The 14,900-nt window shown below is 42.1% G+C and overlaps 2 protein-coding genes across 2 annotated transcripts; one reads left to right on the forward strand and one right to left on the reverse strand.

Moving 5' to 3' along the window:
* Positions 1-3,788: 3,788 nt before the first annotated feature.
* On the forward strand, positions 3,789-6,544 carry LOC308317861 (uncharacterized protein). Its single transcript, XM_080767188.1, has 4 exons — positions 3,789-4,410; positions 4,545-4,862; positions 5,292-5,388; positions 5,662-6,544. Exons 1-4 carry the CDS (start codon positions 4,029-4,031, stop codon positions 6,230-6,232), a joined length of 1,368 nt encoding a protein of 455 aa, XP_080623314.1. The 5' UTR covers positions 3,789-4,028; the 3' UTR covers positions 6,233-6,544.
* A 2,606-nt stretch (positions 6,545-9,150) lies between these two features.
* LOC308319215 (tubulin beta chain) lies at positions 9,151-14,536 on the reverse strand. Its single transcript, XM_080769149.1, has 5 exons — positions 14,349-14,536; positions 11,919-12,027; positions 11,510-11,620; positions 10,241-10,485; positions 9,151-10,108 (listed from the first exon to the last, which is right to left on the reverse strand). The coding sequence occupies exons 1-5, from the start codon at positions 14,403-14,405 to the stop codon at positions 9,296-9,298; spliced, it is 1,335 nt and encodes a 444-aa protein (XP_080625275.1). The 5' UTR covers positions 14,406-14,536; the 3' UTR covers positions 9,151-9,295.
* Between the last annotated feature and the right edge of the window lie 364 nt (positions 14,537-14,900).

Raw genomic sequence — 14,900 nt, forward strand, 5'->3', positions numbered from 1 at the left:
CCATGAATAATTTAAATAAAGCATATTTAAAAAGGAAAGCAGGACATGGGTTTAAAATGTATTTCGAAACGTAATTGTTGTATTAAATATTGTAGGATGGCATTTTGTATTGCCGCTATTTTTTGTATGTTATTTTTTATTCCTCAGGTACCCACACTTTCTCTCCATAATAAGGACACACACTCTTACACCAAATGGTATAGGGCTGTAACGATTACAAATGTAAGTTTATGATTAATTGTCACACATAATTGGGTGCTTGGACATCACGCAGGCGTCACGCATCACTAACATGTCCTACACATACAAGACAAAGGAAGTGTCCCTCTCTCACACAGCAGTCATCAGTGCTGCTGTACGGTACCTTCTCTATGGGGCCGAGACATGGACACACAGGACAAGGGCCCTGGATGGAGTCAGTCTGCACAACAATGTACTAACTAGGTGTCACATGGACGGACCACACCAGAAATGTGAACCTCAGTCTACTCTACAGGGACCTACAGTATACCAGGGGTCGGGTCACAGACACAGACACAGACACAGACACAGACAGACAGACAGAAGGATGAGGCTACATGCAGAGAGAGAGAGAGAGGCCTACATTGACAGAGGTGTTGACACAAGCCAGTGTCATATGAACCAACCAGAGAGAGAGCGAGAGCAAGAAAAGAAAGAAAGAAAGAAAGAAATAATTATGGCCACGGCGGGCCATGAGGAATTGACCAGTACATAGAGATAAGTTTTACCATCAAGCCAGTCATTAAACAATAGCCGTCACAACACACATTCTTCAACACACCCACAACACAGCAGCCGCACACTTAGTAACAATAACTAACTATCTACTAACTATAGTGTAGATGAACATCAGTCTTCATTTTTAAATGATGGCTGTCGTCATGTGAAAGCCCAAAACCTCTAGCTTGAACTTAAAAGGCTAATTGAAGTGGCCAAGATCCACATGATAATACTATTCTGTTACAACAACTCAGTTTGTTCAGTGGCAAACACAACACAACACAGACTGCAGCATCCACCCAATCCCAGAGCAGACACAACACAGACTGCAGCATCCACCCAATCCCAGAGCAGACACAACACAGACTGCAGCATCCACCCAATCCCAGAGCAGACACAACACAGACTGCAGCATCCACCCAATCCCAGAGCAGACACAACACAGACTGCAGCATCCACCCAATCCCAGAGCAGACACAACACAGACTGCAGCATCCACCCAATCCCAGAGCAGACACAACACATACTGCAGCATCCACCACCCTGGGCAAGACCTAAGCTGAAAAGACTATCAGCGGATGTTGCAGGATTTTAGCGGAAGTTAAATAGTTGATGCTTTACAAATCAGTTTACATTCTCTGCGAATGAAACAAGTGTTGTGATTGGTCGGGAAAATATCGTATCCGGGGGAAATACATTTGACGGCTGTTCCGGAGGATACAACCGCCGATAGCTTCTCTGCCTTGGCCTCTGGCTTTTCTTTTTGCAGATAAGTAAGCCTGGGACCGAGGCTAAGCATCCACCCAATCCCAGAGCAGACACAACACAGACTGCAGCATCCACTCAATCCCAGAGCAGACACAACACAGACTGCAGCATCCACCCAATCCCAGAGCAGACACAACACAGACTGCAGCATCCACGAAATCCCAGAGCAGACACAACACAGACTGCAGCGTCCAATCCCAGAGCAATGTGTGTGTGTGTGTGTGTGTGTGTGTGTGTGTGAATGTAATGCATATGTAAAGCGCCTTGGATAAAGGCGCTATATAAATGGCACTGTTTACCATTTAATCCCAGTGTCAATGGCACCGACCAGCCTCATTCTCCTCCTCCTGGAGGCCATCTTCTCTCACCCACCCTCGGTATCACTCCATACAGATGCATGTTGGTAACGTGTTCATCCTGGTTGATGTTTAGCACTGCACGTAGCATTCTGGTGTAGCACAGTGGGGCCAGGGACGGTAGAGCAGGCTTCAGGGTCCAGCATTCACAGCTATATAGGAGAGCGGACATCATGAATGGTAAATGGTGCATTTATATAGCGCCTTTATCCAAGGCGCCTTACATAGATTGTGCATTACTGTACATTCACCCTTTCACACATACATTCATACACAGATGGTGGCGGAAACCATGCAAGGCAGTGAGGCACCAACCTGCACATCAGGAGCCATTAGGGGTTCATAAATCATAAATAATAATAACTTGAATTTATATAGCACCTTAAAAAAACAAGGACACTTTTACATGAATATACTATGAATATAGTAGAGGTTTTTTTTATACATTGTATGGTTTTATTACTGTAAATTGTTTGACATTGACTTATAATAATAATTATAGTTGAAATAATAGTTCAGTTATTGTTATTTTAGTATTTTAAAAAAGCATTTGCACATAGCTTGTATAAATGCCTATTCTCATACTTTAGTGTGACAGTCTTGTATGAAGAAGTATAGGGCATTCAGCCATTTTGGGGCGGGAACCCCTTTTGGTGTTTTAAACATTATGCTATACTTTAGCTATTGAAAAATAGCAGATCTACAAGCTCATAGCGCGCTATGAACTTGTAGGTCTGCTATTTTTGGGAAAAATTGTGAAAATTTGCCTCAAATCTTTGAATATATATTCTTTCAGAGTTTCAGTTCAAATCTTTGCTTCTGGGGGGTCCCTGGAACAACATATTTTCAATGGGGGTCGGTGGCATATTACATATAATTTTTGGGGTCCTTGACATGAAATATTGAGAACCACTGATATAGAAACATGAGGTTTTTCAGAAAAAATTTCAGGCCTAAATGGGGGATATGATATTTCTGCAAACAACAGCAAACAAACACAATATTATTCACTTCACAGGCACTGCACACAAACAATGCTTTATATCCTGACTAGTTTCATTTTACTTTTTGTAAATATAATTAGTGACATGACATTACACACAAACAAACAATTCACCTCTATTAACCATGAATGCTAAAGCAGCTAATTAACTGTAGGTAGTAGCTAGGTAAGCTAACGCACCTGGTCAATTGGGGAATGGACTCCCTTTTTTTCCAAGGACGATAATTAAACTTCTCCTCCTGCTGTCACCGTCATGTCTCTGGGCAGTTTCCACTCCCTGACAACACTGACAACTCTCCTCATCTTCCATGAGGTGGAAGTTGGTACGTTTAAACTTGTTTATTTCACTGTTTTACTAACAATAACAAACACGAAGGAGTTTGAGTCAAACAAACACTCGTCAGTTTAGAGAAGGTATGTGTGTGTGTGTGTGTGTGTGTGTGTGTGTGTGTGTGTGTGGGGGGGGGGCGGGATAACCAACGCGTGTTGTGTGCAGGCGCCCTACACTCTATCTTTCTTTTTCTTTTACCCCCCTTTTCCCCTCACTGTATATGTATTTTTTCCCTTTTTGCTTCCTATATGATGAATTCCTGTTCTGTTCTTTAACTACATAGAAGTGTCTATTTGTTTGTCTCTAAATGTTTTGATGAATTGAACAATGTGGACCCTGTTGTAAACAAGTGTAAGGCTTAATTGGGTCGTCCACTCACAGTTAACAGTCTTTGTATTGAGTTTGTGCTTGAAATGTACTGTAATTCTGCAAACTGTTAATACATATTTCAATCAATCAATCAAAGACAAGAAAGATGATTCAGATTTAGATTTATTCAACCACCAGAGAGCGCTGTGGCTTAAATAAATGTTATGATGAAGACGAGAAAGAAAGAGGAAGAAAGTCAGGAAGCGGCGTCCCACTTAGGCCTAACATCTTTGGGCTTTGTTGTGAAATGCTCCAGGTTTTTTTTTTGTATTGTTGAAAATCCTGTGTGTGATACAGTACAAAAGCGAAGAATTGGACGTTTTTGTTTTTTGAACTATAGTCCTTCGTGGGTTACTCAGATTAGCTCCGTGTGGTGCAGTGGACTATTTATTTATTATCTAGTGGTGCATCCCTGCTGCCTAGCTACTAGCTTGGCAACGACACGTTCATTGTTTTCATTATGAATATGATTCGGAATAGAACTATGCATCCAGATCTACGTGAGGATGAAGTTCTTGTGGTCGAAAATGCCATTAGAATAGCCATAGATTCAATCATAAACGTGTTGTACAGTGTCAACTCTGCCAGGACACATGAATACCAAAGGATGGTGGCCGACAGGGACAAAGAAATTCAACGGCTGGAATGCAGGACGAAGGAATTTGAACATGAATTGCAATTAATCCGACAAGACGGATGCAGCCGTGGACTATTTGGAGATGAAGTTCGTCATGTCGGCGCAGCAGCAGTACACTCTGATACTCACGAGGAGATGGGTGAAATCCAAATCACCTTTGACACCGAGATGACAAGAGGACAAAATTCCGACATGAATATCTCATGTAAGATTTGACTGTTTAATTATTGTAGTTGTAGATCATATGAGAACACATGCAAGAACACAATATTATGATTCACTGAAACCTTATCTGTTTTAATACAATTACCCTCCTCCATTCCTTTCCATTCACATTAGGCCTTTTTGCAAGAACCCCTTCGCAAATCTCTTCTTCTCAAAGCAATGACCTGGCTTTCTCTTCATCTCCCAACAACCTGAGCATCGACCAGACCGCTGTCTCCAACTCTGTGGTGGCTCCAGTTGTACCAGAGGGACCAAGTAACCCGTCCATATCAACAAGCAGCCTAATAGTAAAGGAAGAACCTCTATGGGAAGAACCTTGCGATATTGACACTGTCTTAATCAAATGGGAGATGAGTGAGCACAATACTGCCAATCACCAGGAAACTGTAGGTGGTGATTTGCATCAGAATGACAAGAGTCCCAGCATAGAAAGTAAGCTATCTTGTTGTTTTTTTGTTTGTTTTTTCACAAGGCAATTTGGGTTTTAGTCGAAATGAGTTTGAGTATTTCCTGATTTTTAACCACTGGAATCCCAGCATCCCTATTCTGGAGAGAACATTAGCCAAAGATAGCAGTAAAAAAAATTGATTGATGTGGAAAATATGGAAGAGAGAAAAGAACAAACAATACAGAACAGTTCAAATAATAGGAAGGCACAGTGAAATCAAAAAGTCCAGTATACCAAAAGAAAGTAGATGGCACTACTGAAGGCAGGTGGAAAAGAAAACATACCCAGCATATAAATGTAGCTGGTACTACTGATATATGATTCAGTTTCATGTGTGCTTTTATGTAAAGAAACTTTGGGTACTTAGAAAAGCGCTATATGAATCTGAGCTAATATTACTTTGCCCCCTCTAGGAAGACTGGAAAACAGAGAGAGGATAAAGAAGTTCAGGGACAAACTATATGCAAACCCTGAAAAACATCGTGTCTACAAGGAAAGGGAACGACTTCGGTAAGCTGGCCTTTCAACCTTCCATGTTTGACTTGAATTGTGATCTCACTGCACAATGTCTTGTTATTGATTGATGGCTTGCAGCAGTGAGAGACTGTCACTAATGTAAAGAAAATTCAGCTCTTTGGGGGTGGGTGTCTAGAGTCTAGACACCCACCCCCAAAGAGCTGAGTCTAGACTCTAGACGGCCACCATGGTTGGCTATCAAAGCCAAACATTTCTACCATTTAGAATCTGCATACATACATTACTGTACATACTGTCTTTTATCAGGAACGGTAAGAGGAGTGTGCCAATGTCTGAATTGCCAGAGGAGACTCAGAGGCAGAAGAGAGCAGCCTGGAGAGCAGCTTCCAGACGCTATTATGCCCGAAAAGTCGCCCGTCAACAGACACGCCCATCTCCATCTGGCTTTATTCCTCAGTACACTCCATGCTCACTGCCACTGCCAGTCCCTTTCATGGACAAACAGAGGAGGACAATGATATCCGAAATGCCCGAAGACACTCAGACCATGCAGAGGGAGGCCTGGAGGTGCTATGCAAAGAAAATGGGTCGTCTTCAGGCAGATCCCACCCAGCTCAACCACCTTGACTTACACAATATAGATACAACTGCTCATCTTCAGGCACATCCCACCCAGCTCAACCACCTCTTACACAATACAGATACTGCTCATCTTCAAGCAGATCCCACCCAGCTCACCTACCTCTTACCCAATACAGACACGACTGCTCGTCTTCAGGCACATCCCACCCAGCTCAACCATCTCTTACACAATACAGACACAACTGAAGGGACTTCAGGGCAGAACAGTGGTCTTGGAGGAATAGTGTGTAGCTAAGGGACATTAATTATGCCCCATGCATGAAAATAAACAATATGTTGCACATAAATCCTGTCCTGTGAAAAACGTCCGTAACTGGCATGATGGGCTAGTAGTCCTGATGATGACATGTTCACATGCTGCAACCTGGCAGGTATTACGTCATCACTGTTTTTCTGTGTATACCTATCTCTCCCTCACAATTTACCTCACATGATCCAGCCAGATTTTGGAATTCTCAAAACTTGAATTCATAGTGTATTCAAATTGTTTGTAAACAACTACAGCAAATTCTCGCTAAATGAAGCTCCTGTACATTTTGATGTCATGGTTAATGTAGTGTGGTAAATGTCAGTATTGTATCTCTACTTTGTATAAACTATTGCAATCAATGGAAATTGATGATGGTACTTTTTAATGATATTAATCCATGCAGGGGAAGTTCACCTGGCGCATGGGGAATTTACAGCTTCACCAAGCTGATAGCTGCTCTGCTCAGATGGTTATGATGAGCTTTTGGGGTGGTAGCAATTAGGGCTTAGGGGTTAAATGTCTTTCTCAGGGACACTTTGACACACAGCAAACCAGTGACACTTTGATTACCAGGTGGCTTCTACCCACTAAGCGACGGCTGCCCCTATCTGTCAGACCACGTAGCAACGACCGTCTGTACATCCTCCCTCCCGATGCTGAATGGAGATGCTCCAGGCAGCTTTAGTGCTTTCGCCCCCAACGTTTGAACTAATGGTACACATGGACTTCTCATGGTTGGAGTAACGATTCAAAGTCAAATCATAAATGACTGTGTTGTCAGACACAGCCAGGAGAAACAAACTGGGTCCAGGGTGCTCCACCAAACAATGCTGTCTGACAGCACTAAAACAGCACAGCACTGAGAGAAGAGTAGTGCTCCAGTGCATAATTGCATGGTAGAAAGGGATATTCACTACATCATTCTGTGGATTGCTACTCACATTCTGTGAGTATAAAAATGACAAAAATAAAATATTCTGTCTGCTTCCTCAGTGGATACTTTCAGTGGCAGGCAGCTAAAGGATTTTTGGGGGCCAGTCTTCTAGATGGAATCCTGTAAAAAGCCAATCTGAGAACCCATCTGCAAATAAAGGAAAAACGGCACCTCTTTTAGTTGACGTAAGTCAACAGTCTGTCTCGAGAGACTAGTAAAAAGCATATATCTAAACCATAGACTTAAAAAAAAAAAATAGATCTAAACCTGTGAAAATTCTCTATATGGTCTCTCGCTACTGAAGCCGAAGTATCGTGGCGGTCTTGAGTAGCAAACTGACAAAAGAAATCCATGGAACAAAGTGAATCGGGCTGGATCTCAGGCTGCAGCCCTGGCGATTGCCTATAAGTCATACACACTATGACTCAAGGTCTCAAGTTTGGTTTCTTAATGTCAATTAACCATGCTCATGTCTCCTGGTCTACTCAAAATGGCCGGCCCAACTTACTGCGGCATAGCAGCTGTAATTTAATGTTGCATTCAAGTGGTTGTGGTCTATTCTTCATATCTCCTCGTATGAAGGTCTAACCTAGAATAATAAGAATCACAGCTCCCAGTTTGAATTCTATCAATGCACTGAAAGGGACAAAATCACGTTTATTCAGATCATTGAATGGTCTCAGTAGCTTTCTACTGATCTACCAAGATCTCAGTAGCTGCATTCTATGCGATGATCACGGCTAGTGTTTTGATGAAACGGACTTATGTTGCTGGTTAAGACTGATATGAGGTTAGGGTACTTATAGTGGCCGGTTAAGACTGATATGGGGTTAGGGGATTTACATGGCCGGTTAAGACTGATATGAGGTTAGGGGATTTACATGGCCGGTTAAGACTGATATGAGGTTAGGGGATTTACATGGCCGGTTAAGACTGATATGGGGTTAGGGGATTTACATGGCCGGTTAAGACTGATATGAGGTTAGGGGATTTACATGGCCGGTTAACACTGAGATTAGATTTTGTGTTCGGATTAGTAATGTCTGACAACATGCCTCGTCACTGTCAAAACAGAATGCAGCTACTGAGATCTTGCAGCCAGTTTGCACTACAATATTATCCACTGATTTACTGAAGTATTGAGTGATTTATTGTATTATGTACCACAATGCATGTGTACAAAATATGAATTTGATGAGCACTCACAGATGGGCCCCATCAAATTAAACAGAAGTCTGACCGGTTCAACTTAAAGTCAGAATTTCAGTAATTTAATTAGGCATTTAGCATATACTCTTATCCAAACAGGTTCTTAATTGCACATTGCAGAACATTTTAATATTTAGCGGCCAGTTACTGGTACTAAATTTAATTGTACTGATAAGTGATAACAGACTATGAATATCTTCTTGAAATACTTTGAAGCCAGGTGATTTTGGGATGAATGGTAAGTCTAGTAAGGTAACAGACATCAACATTGTCTCAGTGAATGCAGTTCCAGAATCTTTGAAATGTTGTTGGCAAGATATTAACTTGAAGTTATGTAAAGTCTATGAGGAAAAATAAGGGGGGGGGGGGGGTGATACTTACAAAACCTGGTGACCATACAGAAATTTAGCCTGGATCCAGCCCAAAGATCCCGCCCACTCTGAGTTGACTGCATCTTCAGCTACAGTCTGATAATCAGGCTAACAGAAATTAGCTTTAAACTTACATTTTATGTGGATTGGTAGAGCTGCAACAATCCTGCTTTAGTTTTCCTTGTTGAATAATATATGCAGTAAGTATACAACAGACCTCTTGTCTGTAGTAAAATATGTAGTATCAAAATCACCCTTTATGTAGTAACTGAACTGATTATTATTAAGAAAGTAGAAACTATGTATAGCCTATAGATTCATGGATAGGTATTGTCTCTGTACCACAGAGAGCAACATTGTTCATAAAATACAATGAGGACAAAGACAAGAAATTGTCAATCGCCAATTTATTTTCAGTCAATTACAAATATAATACCCAATGAGTTTTCTTAATTCTAACACTGCTCTGGTCACTTCCATTTTTAATCTCCGCTTCATTTGGACTTGGATCTCTTGATCTTCACAGCAAATTCTTCAAGCGTCATCCTCAGCCTCCTCCTCAAATTCTCCCTCCTCCTCAGCAGTGGCATCCTGGTACTGCTGGTACTCTGACACCAGGTCATTCATGTTGCTCTCTGCCTCTGTGAATTCCATCTCATCCATGCCCTCGCCAGTATACCAGTGCAAGAAGGCCTTACGACGGAACATGGCTGTGAATTGCTCAGATATGCGCTTGAACAGCTCCTGGATGGCCGTGCTGTTGCCAATGAAGGTGACGGCCATCTTGAGGCCGCGGGGTGGAATGTCACAGACGGCGGTCTTGATATTGTTGGGGATCCATTCTACAAAGTAGCTACTGTTCTTGTTCTGGACATTAAGCATCTGCTCGTCCACCTCCTTCATGGACATACGTCCACGGAACACAACGGCCACGGTTAAATAGCGGCCATGACGTGGGTCGCAGGCAGCCATCATGTTCTTAGCATCAAACACTTGCTGGGTGAGCTCAGGCACTGTGAGGGCACGGTACTGCTGGCTCCCCCTGCTGGTCAAAGGAGCAAAGCCCGGCATGAAGAAGTGCAGACGAGGGAAAGGGACCATGTTGACGGCAAGTTTGCGGAGGTCGGCGTTGAGCTGGCCGGGGAAACGTAGGCATGTGGTCACCCCACTCATGGTGGCTGACACCAGGTGATTGAGGTCTCCATAGGTAGGTGTGGTAAGTTTGAGTGTGCGGAAACATATGTCATAGAGGGCTTCATTGTCAATGCAGTAGGTCTCATCTGTGTTCTCTACCAACTGGTGGACTGATAACGTAGCATTGTAAGGCTCCACCACTGTGTCCGATACCTGGAGACAGAAATTAACAGAGAAAGGAATTCATTCTCAGTTCCTTAGAATCACAAATTCAAACCAAGGAAGACAAAAAAAGCATCCAAAAATAAAAACTAGTATCACGCAACCATCACATGCGTAACTGACCTTGGGGGAGGGCACCACACTGAAGGTGTTCATGATACGGTCTGGGTACTCCTCGCGGATCTTGCTGATGAGCAGGGTTCCCATGCCAGAGCCAGTACCACCGCCCAGAGAGTGGGTTAGCTGGAAGCCTTGGAGGCAATCGCAGCTCTCAGCCTCTTTGCGGACCACATCCAGGACAGAGTCCACCAGCTCTGCTCCTTCTGTGTAGTGGCCCTTGGCCCAGTTGTTTCCAGCACCACTCTGGCCTGAAGGAGCAGGAGAGAAACAAGTTGTCCTTTTTTATAACTTCCAAAACCGTTGAGGGTGTTACCTTAAAATCCACCCATCACTTTTTTTTATTGTAATTTTTTTTTTAAACATTGGCGGCCATAGAGACGTTGCCTTTGTTAATTTCAAATGATATATTAAAATACGGGCTCTCACCAGGGCACCCGTGAAAGCTTAGACCCATCGTGTTTGTGAGAAATTATTTTGTGCTCATAGTCATACACATTGTATTGTATATGTTTGTAATGTGTTTAATGCTTTTGTGGGTTGAGTAATATATGCTTAATAGCTTCCCAAGTAGTAATTCAAAAGCTGCTGTATACAGTATGTGCCAGTACGTCAGACATGGTGCAAAAGTCCCATTAATATTGTTCTAGAAAATTGTATTATGAGCTGTTATGTCATAATATTAATTCAATGTAGCCTTACCATGAGCAACATGACTGTAAAACAATGCTATATGCTCCTGTAGAAGCCATAAATCTGTATGCAATCAATCTATCTTTAATAACATGCATAATTTGCGATGTCATGGAGAAATACCCACAGTGTAGCTCATGTTACCATGGAAAGTTTAGCTAAGCAAGCGATTATAATTTATAAACTATAATTTGGTTGGAATCATAAGAAAGGTATGCGCAGTGGTTTATCATTTATGGGAAGAGTAGTTCCTCCATGATTCTTAAAATATGTACTCCGTCTAAAGCCTCCGTTGTCAGCTTAACAGCAGCAGAGATTCAATTCCTCCATCCTCTGACCCAAACCAAGCCTTGAGACTTTAGAGACAAACTCTTTTGATTCGACTTTTTTGATTGAGCGTCTTTAGTTAGTTGTTTTCTGTTAAAGATTAGGCATCTTCAATTTACATATTTTTGTACGTTTGTGTAAAAACGTTTATGTTGCGACCTTTACACCCCAAGAAATAAGGGTCGTAACAATGCGGTATTGTTTTATTAGGAGTATATTATTTGTCCTGTGTGCTTTAGTTTTCATTCCACTCACCAAATACAAAGTTGTCAGGTCTGAAGATCTGCCCAAACGGCCCAGACCTCACAGAGTCCATGGTACCTGGCTCCAGATCCACCAGGATTGCCCTGGGTACATATTTACCACCTCCATGAGAAAGAGAATGGGAGAAAGTAGCCATCAGCAGACAAGACTAAGCAAACACCTATGATGAGAGTAGATCGTAATGAGGGATTTATAGTACATAGGCTACTTGCCTGTGTCGATCGAAAATAGACGATTTACAAGTTCACATAGCGTCACAGTGCTTCTGTGCTTGAGTTTCAAATCGGCTATTTTCAGTGCATGACACAGGCAAGTAAGTACAATCAAGGATAGCTCAGGCTTAATATGTCCTTGATTGTGTTTTATATAAAATACCGTGTCAGAGGTTGTGGTTACCTACCTGTAGCTTCATTGTAGTAAACACTGATCCTATCCAGCTGCAGGTCACTGTCGCCATGGTAAGATCCAGTAGGGTCAATTCCATGCTCATCGCTGATTACCTCCCAGAACTATACAAACACAAAATGGAAGGTAGCACATGACAGTTACTAACACTGAAAGTGTCTTTCCATTAGCCCTGCATGCGGTTTACTGGAAGGAGGACTAGACGAGGAAAACAGCAGCAGGGTTAGAGTTTTCTGGGAAAAATAACTGCATATTTCTGGCTCCCAGAAAGTTATATCTAACCATTGAACCCGATACAGCTGTATATTTCCATATTCATAGGCTGTGCCGACAGCGGAGAATGGTTCTTTCAGACTCAAAAAGTGAGAAAGCACAAAGGATCTATAGATCATGCAGAGGCTAAACTTAAAATGATCTCTTATTTGCAGGCAGTCACACTGACACTACGCTGAAGGAGCCAATTGTCTAAAGGAGATCTGTATTCACATCGTGGTGGCTCTTTAAAAGACCACACTTGGATCTCCTTGTGTTTTTATCAAACACTGGCGTGACAGATAATTTGCAGGCATGCATTTATATGCACTGTGGTTTTCTGTGGACAGCAGCATTAAGGAAGGGATTTAGAGTAATCTGGATAAGCAGGCCGTATTTCAGCTCAGTATTTAAGAGATTGGAGTTAGCTGTAGACTTAATACTACACTGCACTTTATTAAAACCATCCTATATAGAGAAAATAGAGATGTGACCTTAATCTGATGGCGATCACTATAAGAGCTGGGAGGAGGTGAGAGAGACGCATTGACAATATTGACAAACTAACAGAGGAAAACTACAGTATTGACGGAAAAGGTATAGCTAACCATAAATAATGGAGACAATATGCAGGAGGCAATGCCACACCCTGACCCTAATTCACCACCATTTAATACACCAGCAAGCCTGTCAATCATATGGGGGGGGGGCTATCAGTAGTATTATTGTAACACCGTATTACACACTGACAAAGGCCCTATACAAGACAGTGTCTTTTGATTTATTTGGGCCTCGATATAGATTTACTCCAGTTCTCATTTTCAATGCAGATATCTTGAAATTACAACAAAAACTGTTTTAAAAAGTAGGGTTCTACATTAAATCTTTATCATATGGTCTTTGTTCTGCTATGGGGCGTTTCTTTCTATTCGGTAATGGCAAATTAAGTCAACCCAGCAGAGACCAATGATTTCATCCACACTGTGCATCAGCTGTTCCTCCCCCACGCCATCCCTAATTTGGTTTAGTGAGGAGAGGAAAGAAGACATGCTTATAAAGTCAGACCCCACTTTTTCTGGACATTAAAATCTGTCAGCAGAGCATCAGGATAATGATGCATCCTGTAATACATGCAGGCCCTTGCAAATGTGTGTGGTTACTGACTAAGATGCTTGGCTACATTCATTATCATACAGTATGTTGTCCATTAATAGTGCTCAACTAGGCCTAAATAATAAAATATACATAAAAGGGAGGGAAAAAAAGATCCATGATGACAGACAGTTTGTGTATAATTATATATTGTTCACAGAGGCTTCTGCCTGGTATAGACTGCAGTGAAAGACAAACTAGCCACTAGTAGAAGATGACAAAGACAACTTGTTATAAATGTTATAAACTCATGTGATAAACTTATAAATGCGTTTCCCTACTTTATGGAAAACATTGATGATAGCATTGCAAAATGTCCTCTTTTAAAAAGGAAAATGGTCTCTTTGTTAATTAGGCTGCCCCACCCTTCTCCTGCCCCCCCCTCTCACTAGAGCGCTTTGCTGTAGCCTACATCCGCAGTCTGAGTCTACATTAATAATTATCGTGATGATAGGATATTGTTGATCCACCATATTGTGATGTGAGGTGAAACGACTTGGCATGCATATTCTATTCTAACTCACAGGCACGGCTATTGTCCTGACTCCTAACAGCAAAATAGCAACTCGTGGCAGACAAAGGGGAAAGGGACCAAGGCAAGGCAGCGCTGCATACACTGACGGACAATGACAAGTGAAGAATAGACTGGCAACACTGGTTGGTTTCTCCAGACATTGTCTTGAGGTCAGCTGAATGAATCCCTACCCTCGAAATCCAGACACACCCGGCCCAGTGTGAACAAAACCCGTGGAGACGAGAGAACGTTAGGCCTACTGTTTTTACCAGACAACTGGCCCGCTATTCCACACCCACCCACCAGTTACCGCAGAGAAAAACCTTACACAATACACATGCAGCGACAGCTGACAGGACCATTATGTAGGCTACTTAATCTATACTGTGTTAAATTAATATGTTGCAGTGTGTCTGAGGAAAGTCTACCAGCCTATTCCGAAAATCAAAGCATTAAACATAGTTAGTCATGTGCTCTTTATATTATTAGAGGTAACCGCTTCCTTACCTTGGCACCAATTTGGTTACCGCACTGGCCTGCCTGGATATGCACGATTTCCCTCATGCTGAATGTAAAAGTGTTTTAACAACGAAGAAGAAATACAATACACCTAATATGCTGCTGCTACCACGCTAACGCCACAGAGCACTTTTTAAGTTTATACTATAGCATCCGCAGGGTGACAAAGCATTTATATATCTGGCTGCGGTTGAGACCGGGCGTGGCCAACTGCAGCCTCCGCTGTTAGACTGGGATTGGCTCAGAGGAGAGGAGAGGCGGGGTTAGTTATAGGACGTACAGTACACGTCGACGTACGACGGTGCCGATATAGGCCTATAATGTATTTATTTTTATTTTCAGATAGCCTATATCTTTAGATTTGTTTGTTTATGCTAAGACAATTCTCTGCAAAAGTCTGCGTGGTGGAACAAATAATAACTCAAGCTCTTATCTTATCTCTACCCTATGTGTCTGGTGATGCTTGGATGTCCATGAGCCATTGATTGATTGATTGAAATATTTATTAACAGTTTGCAGAATTACAGTACAATTCAAGCA

Source organism: Protomyctophum bolini (genome assembly GCF_963924005.1).
Source record: "Protomyctophum bolini genome assembly, chromosome: 7".
Classification (NCBI taxonomy): domain Eukaryota; kingdom Metazoa; phylum Chordata; class Actinopteri; order Myctophiformes; family Myctophidae; genus Protomyctophum; species Protomyctophum bolini.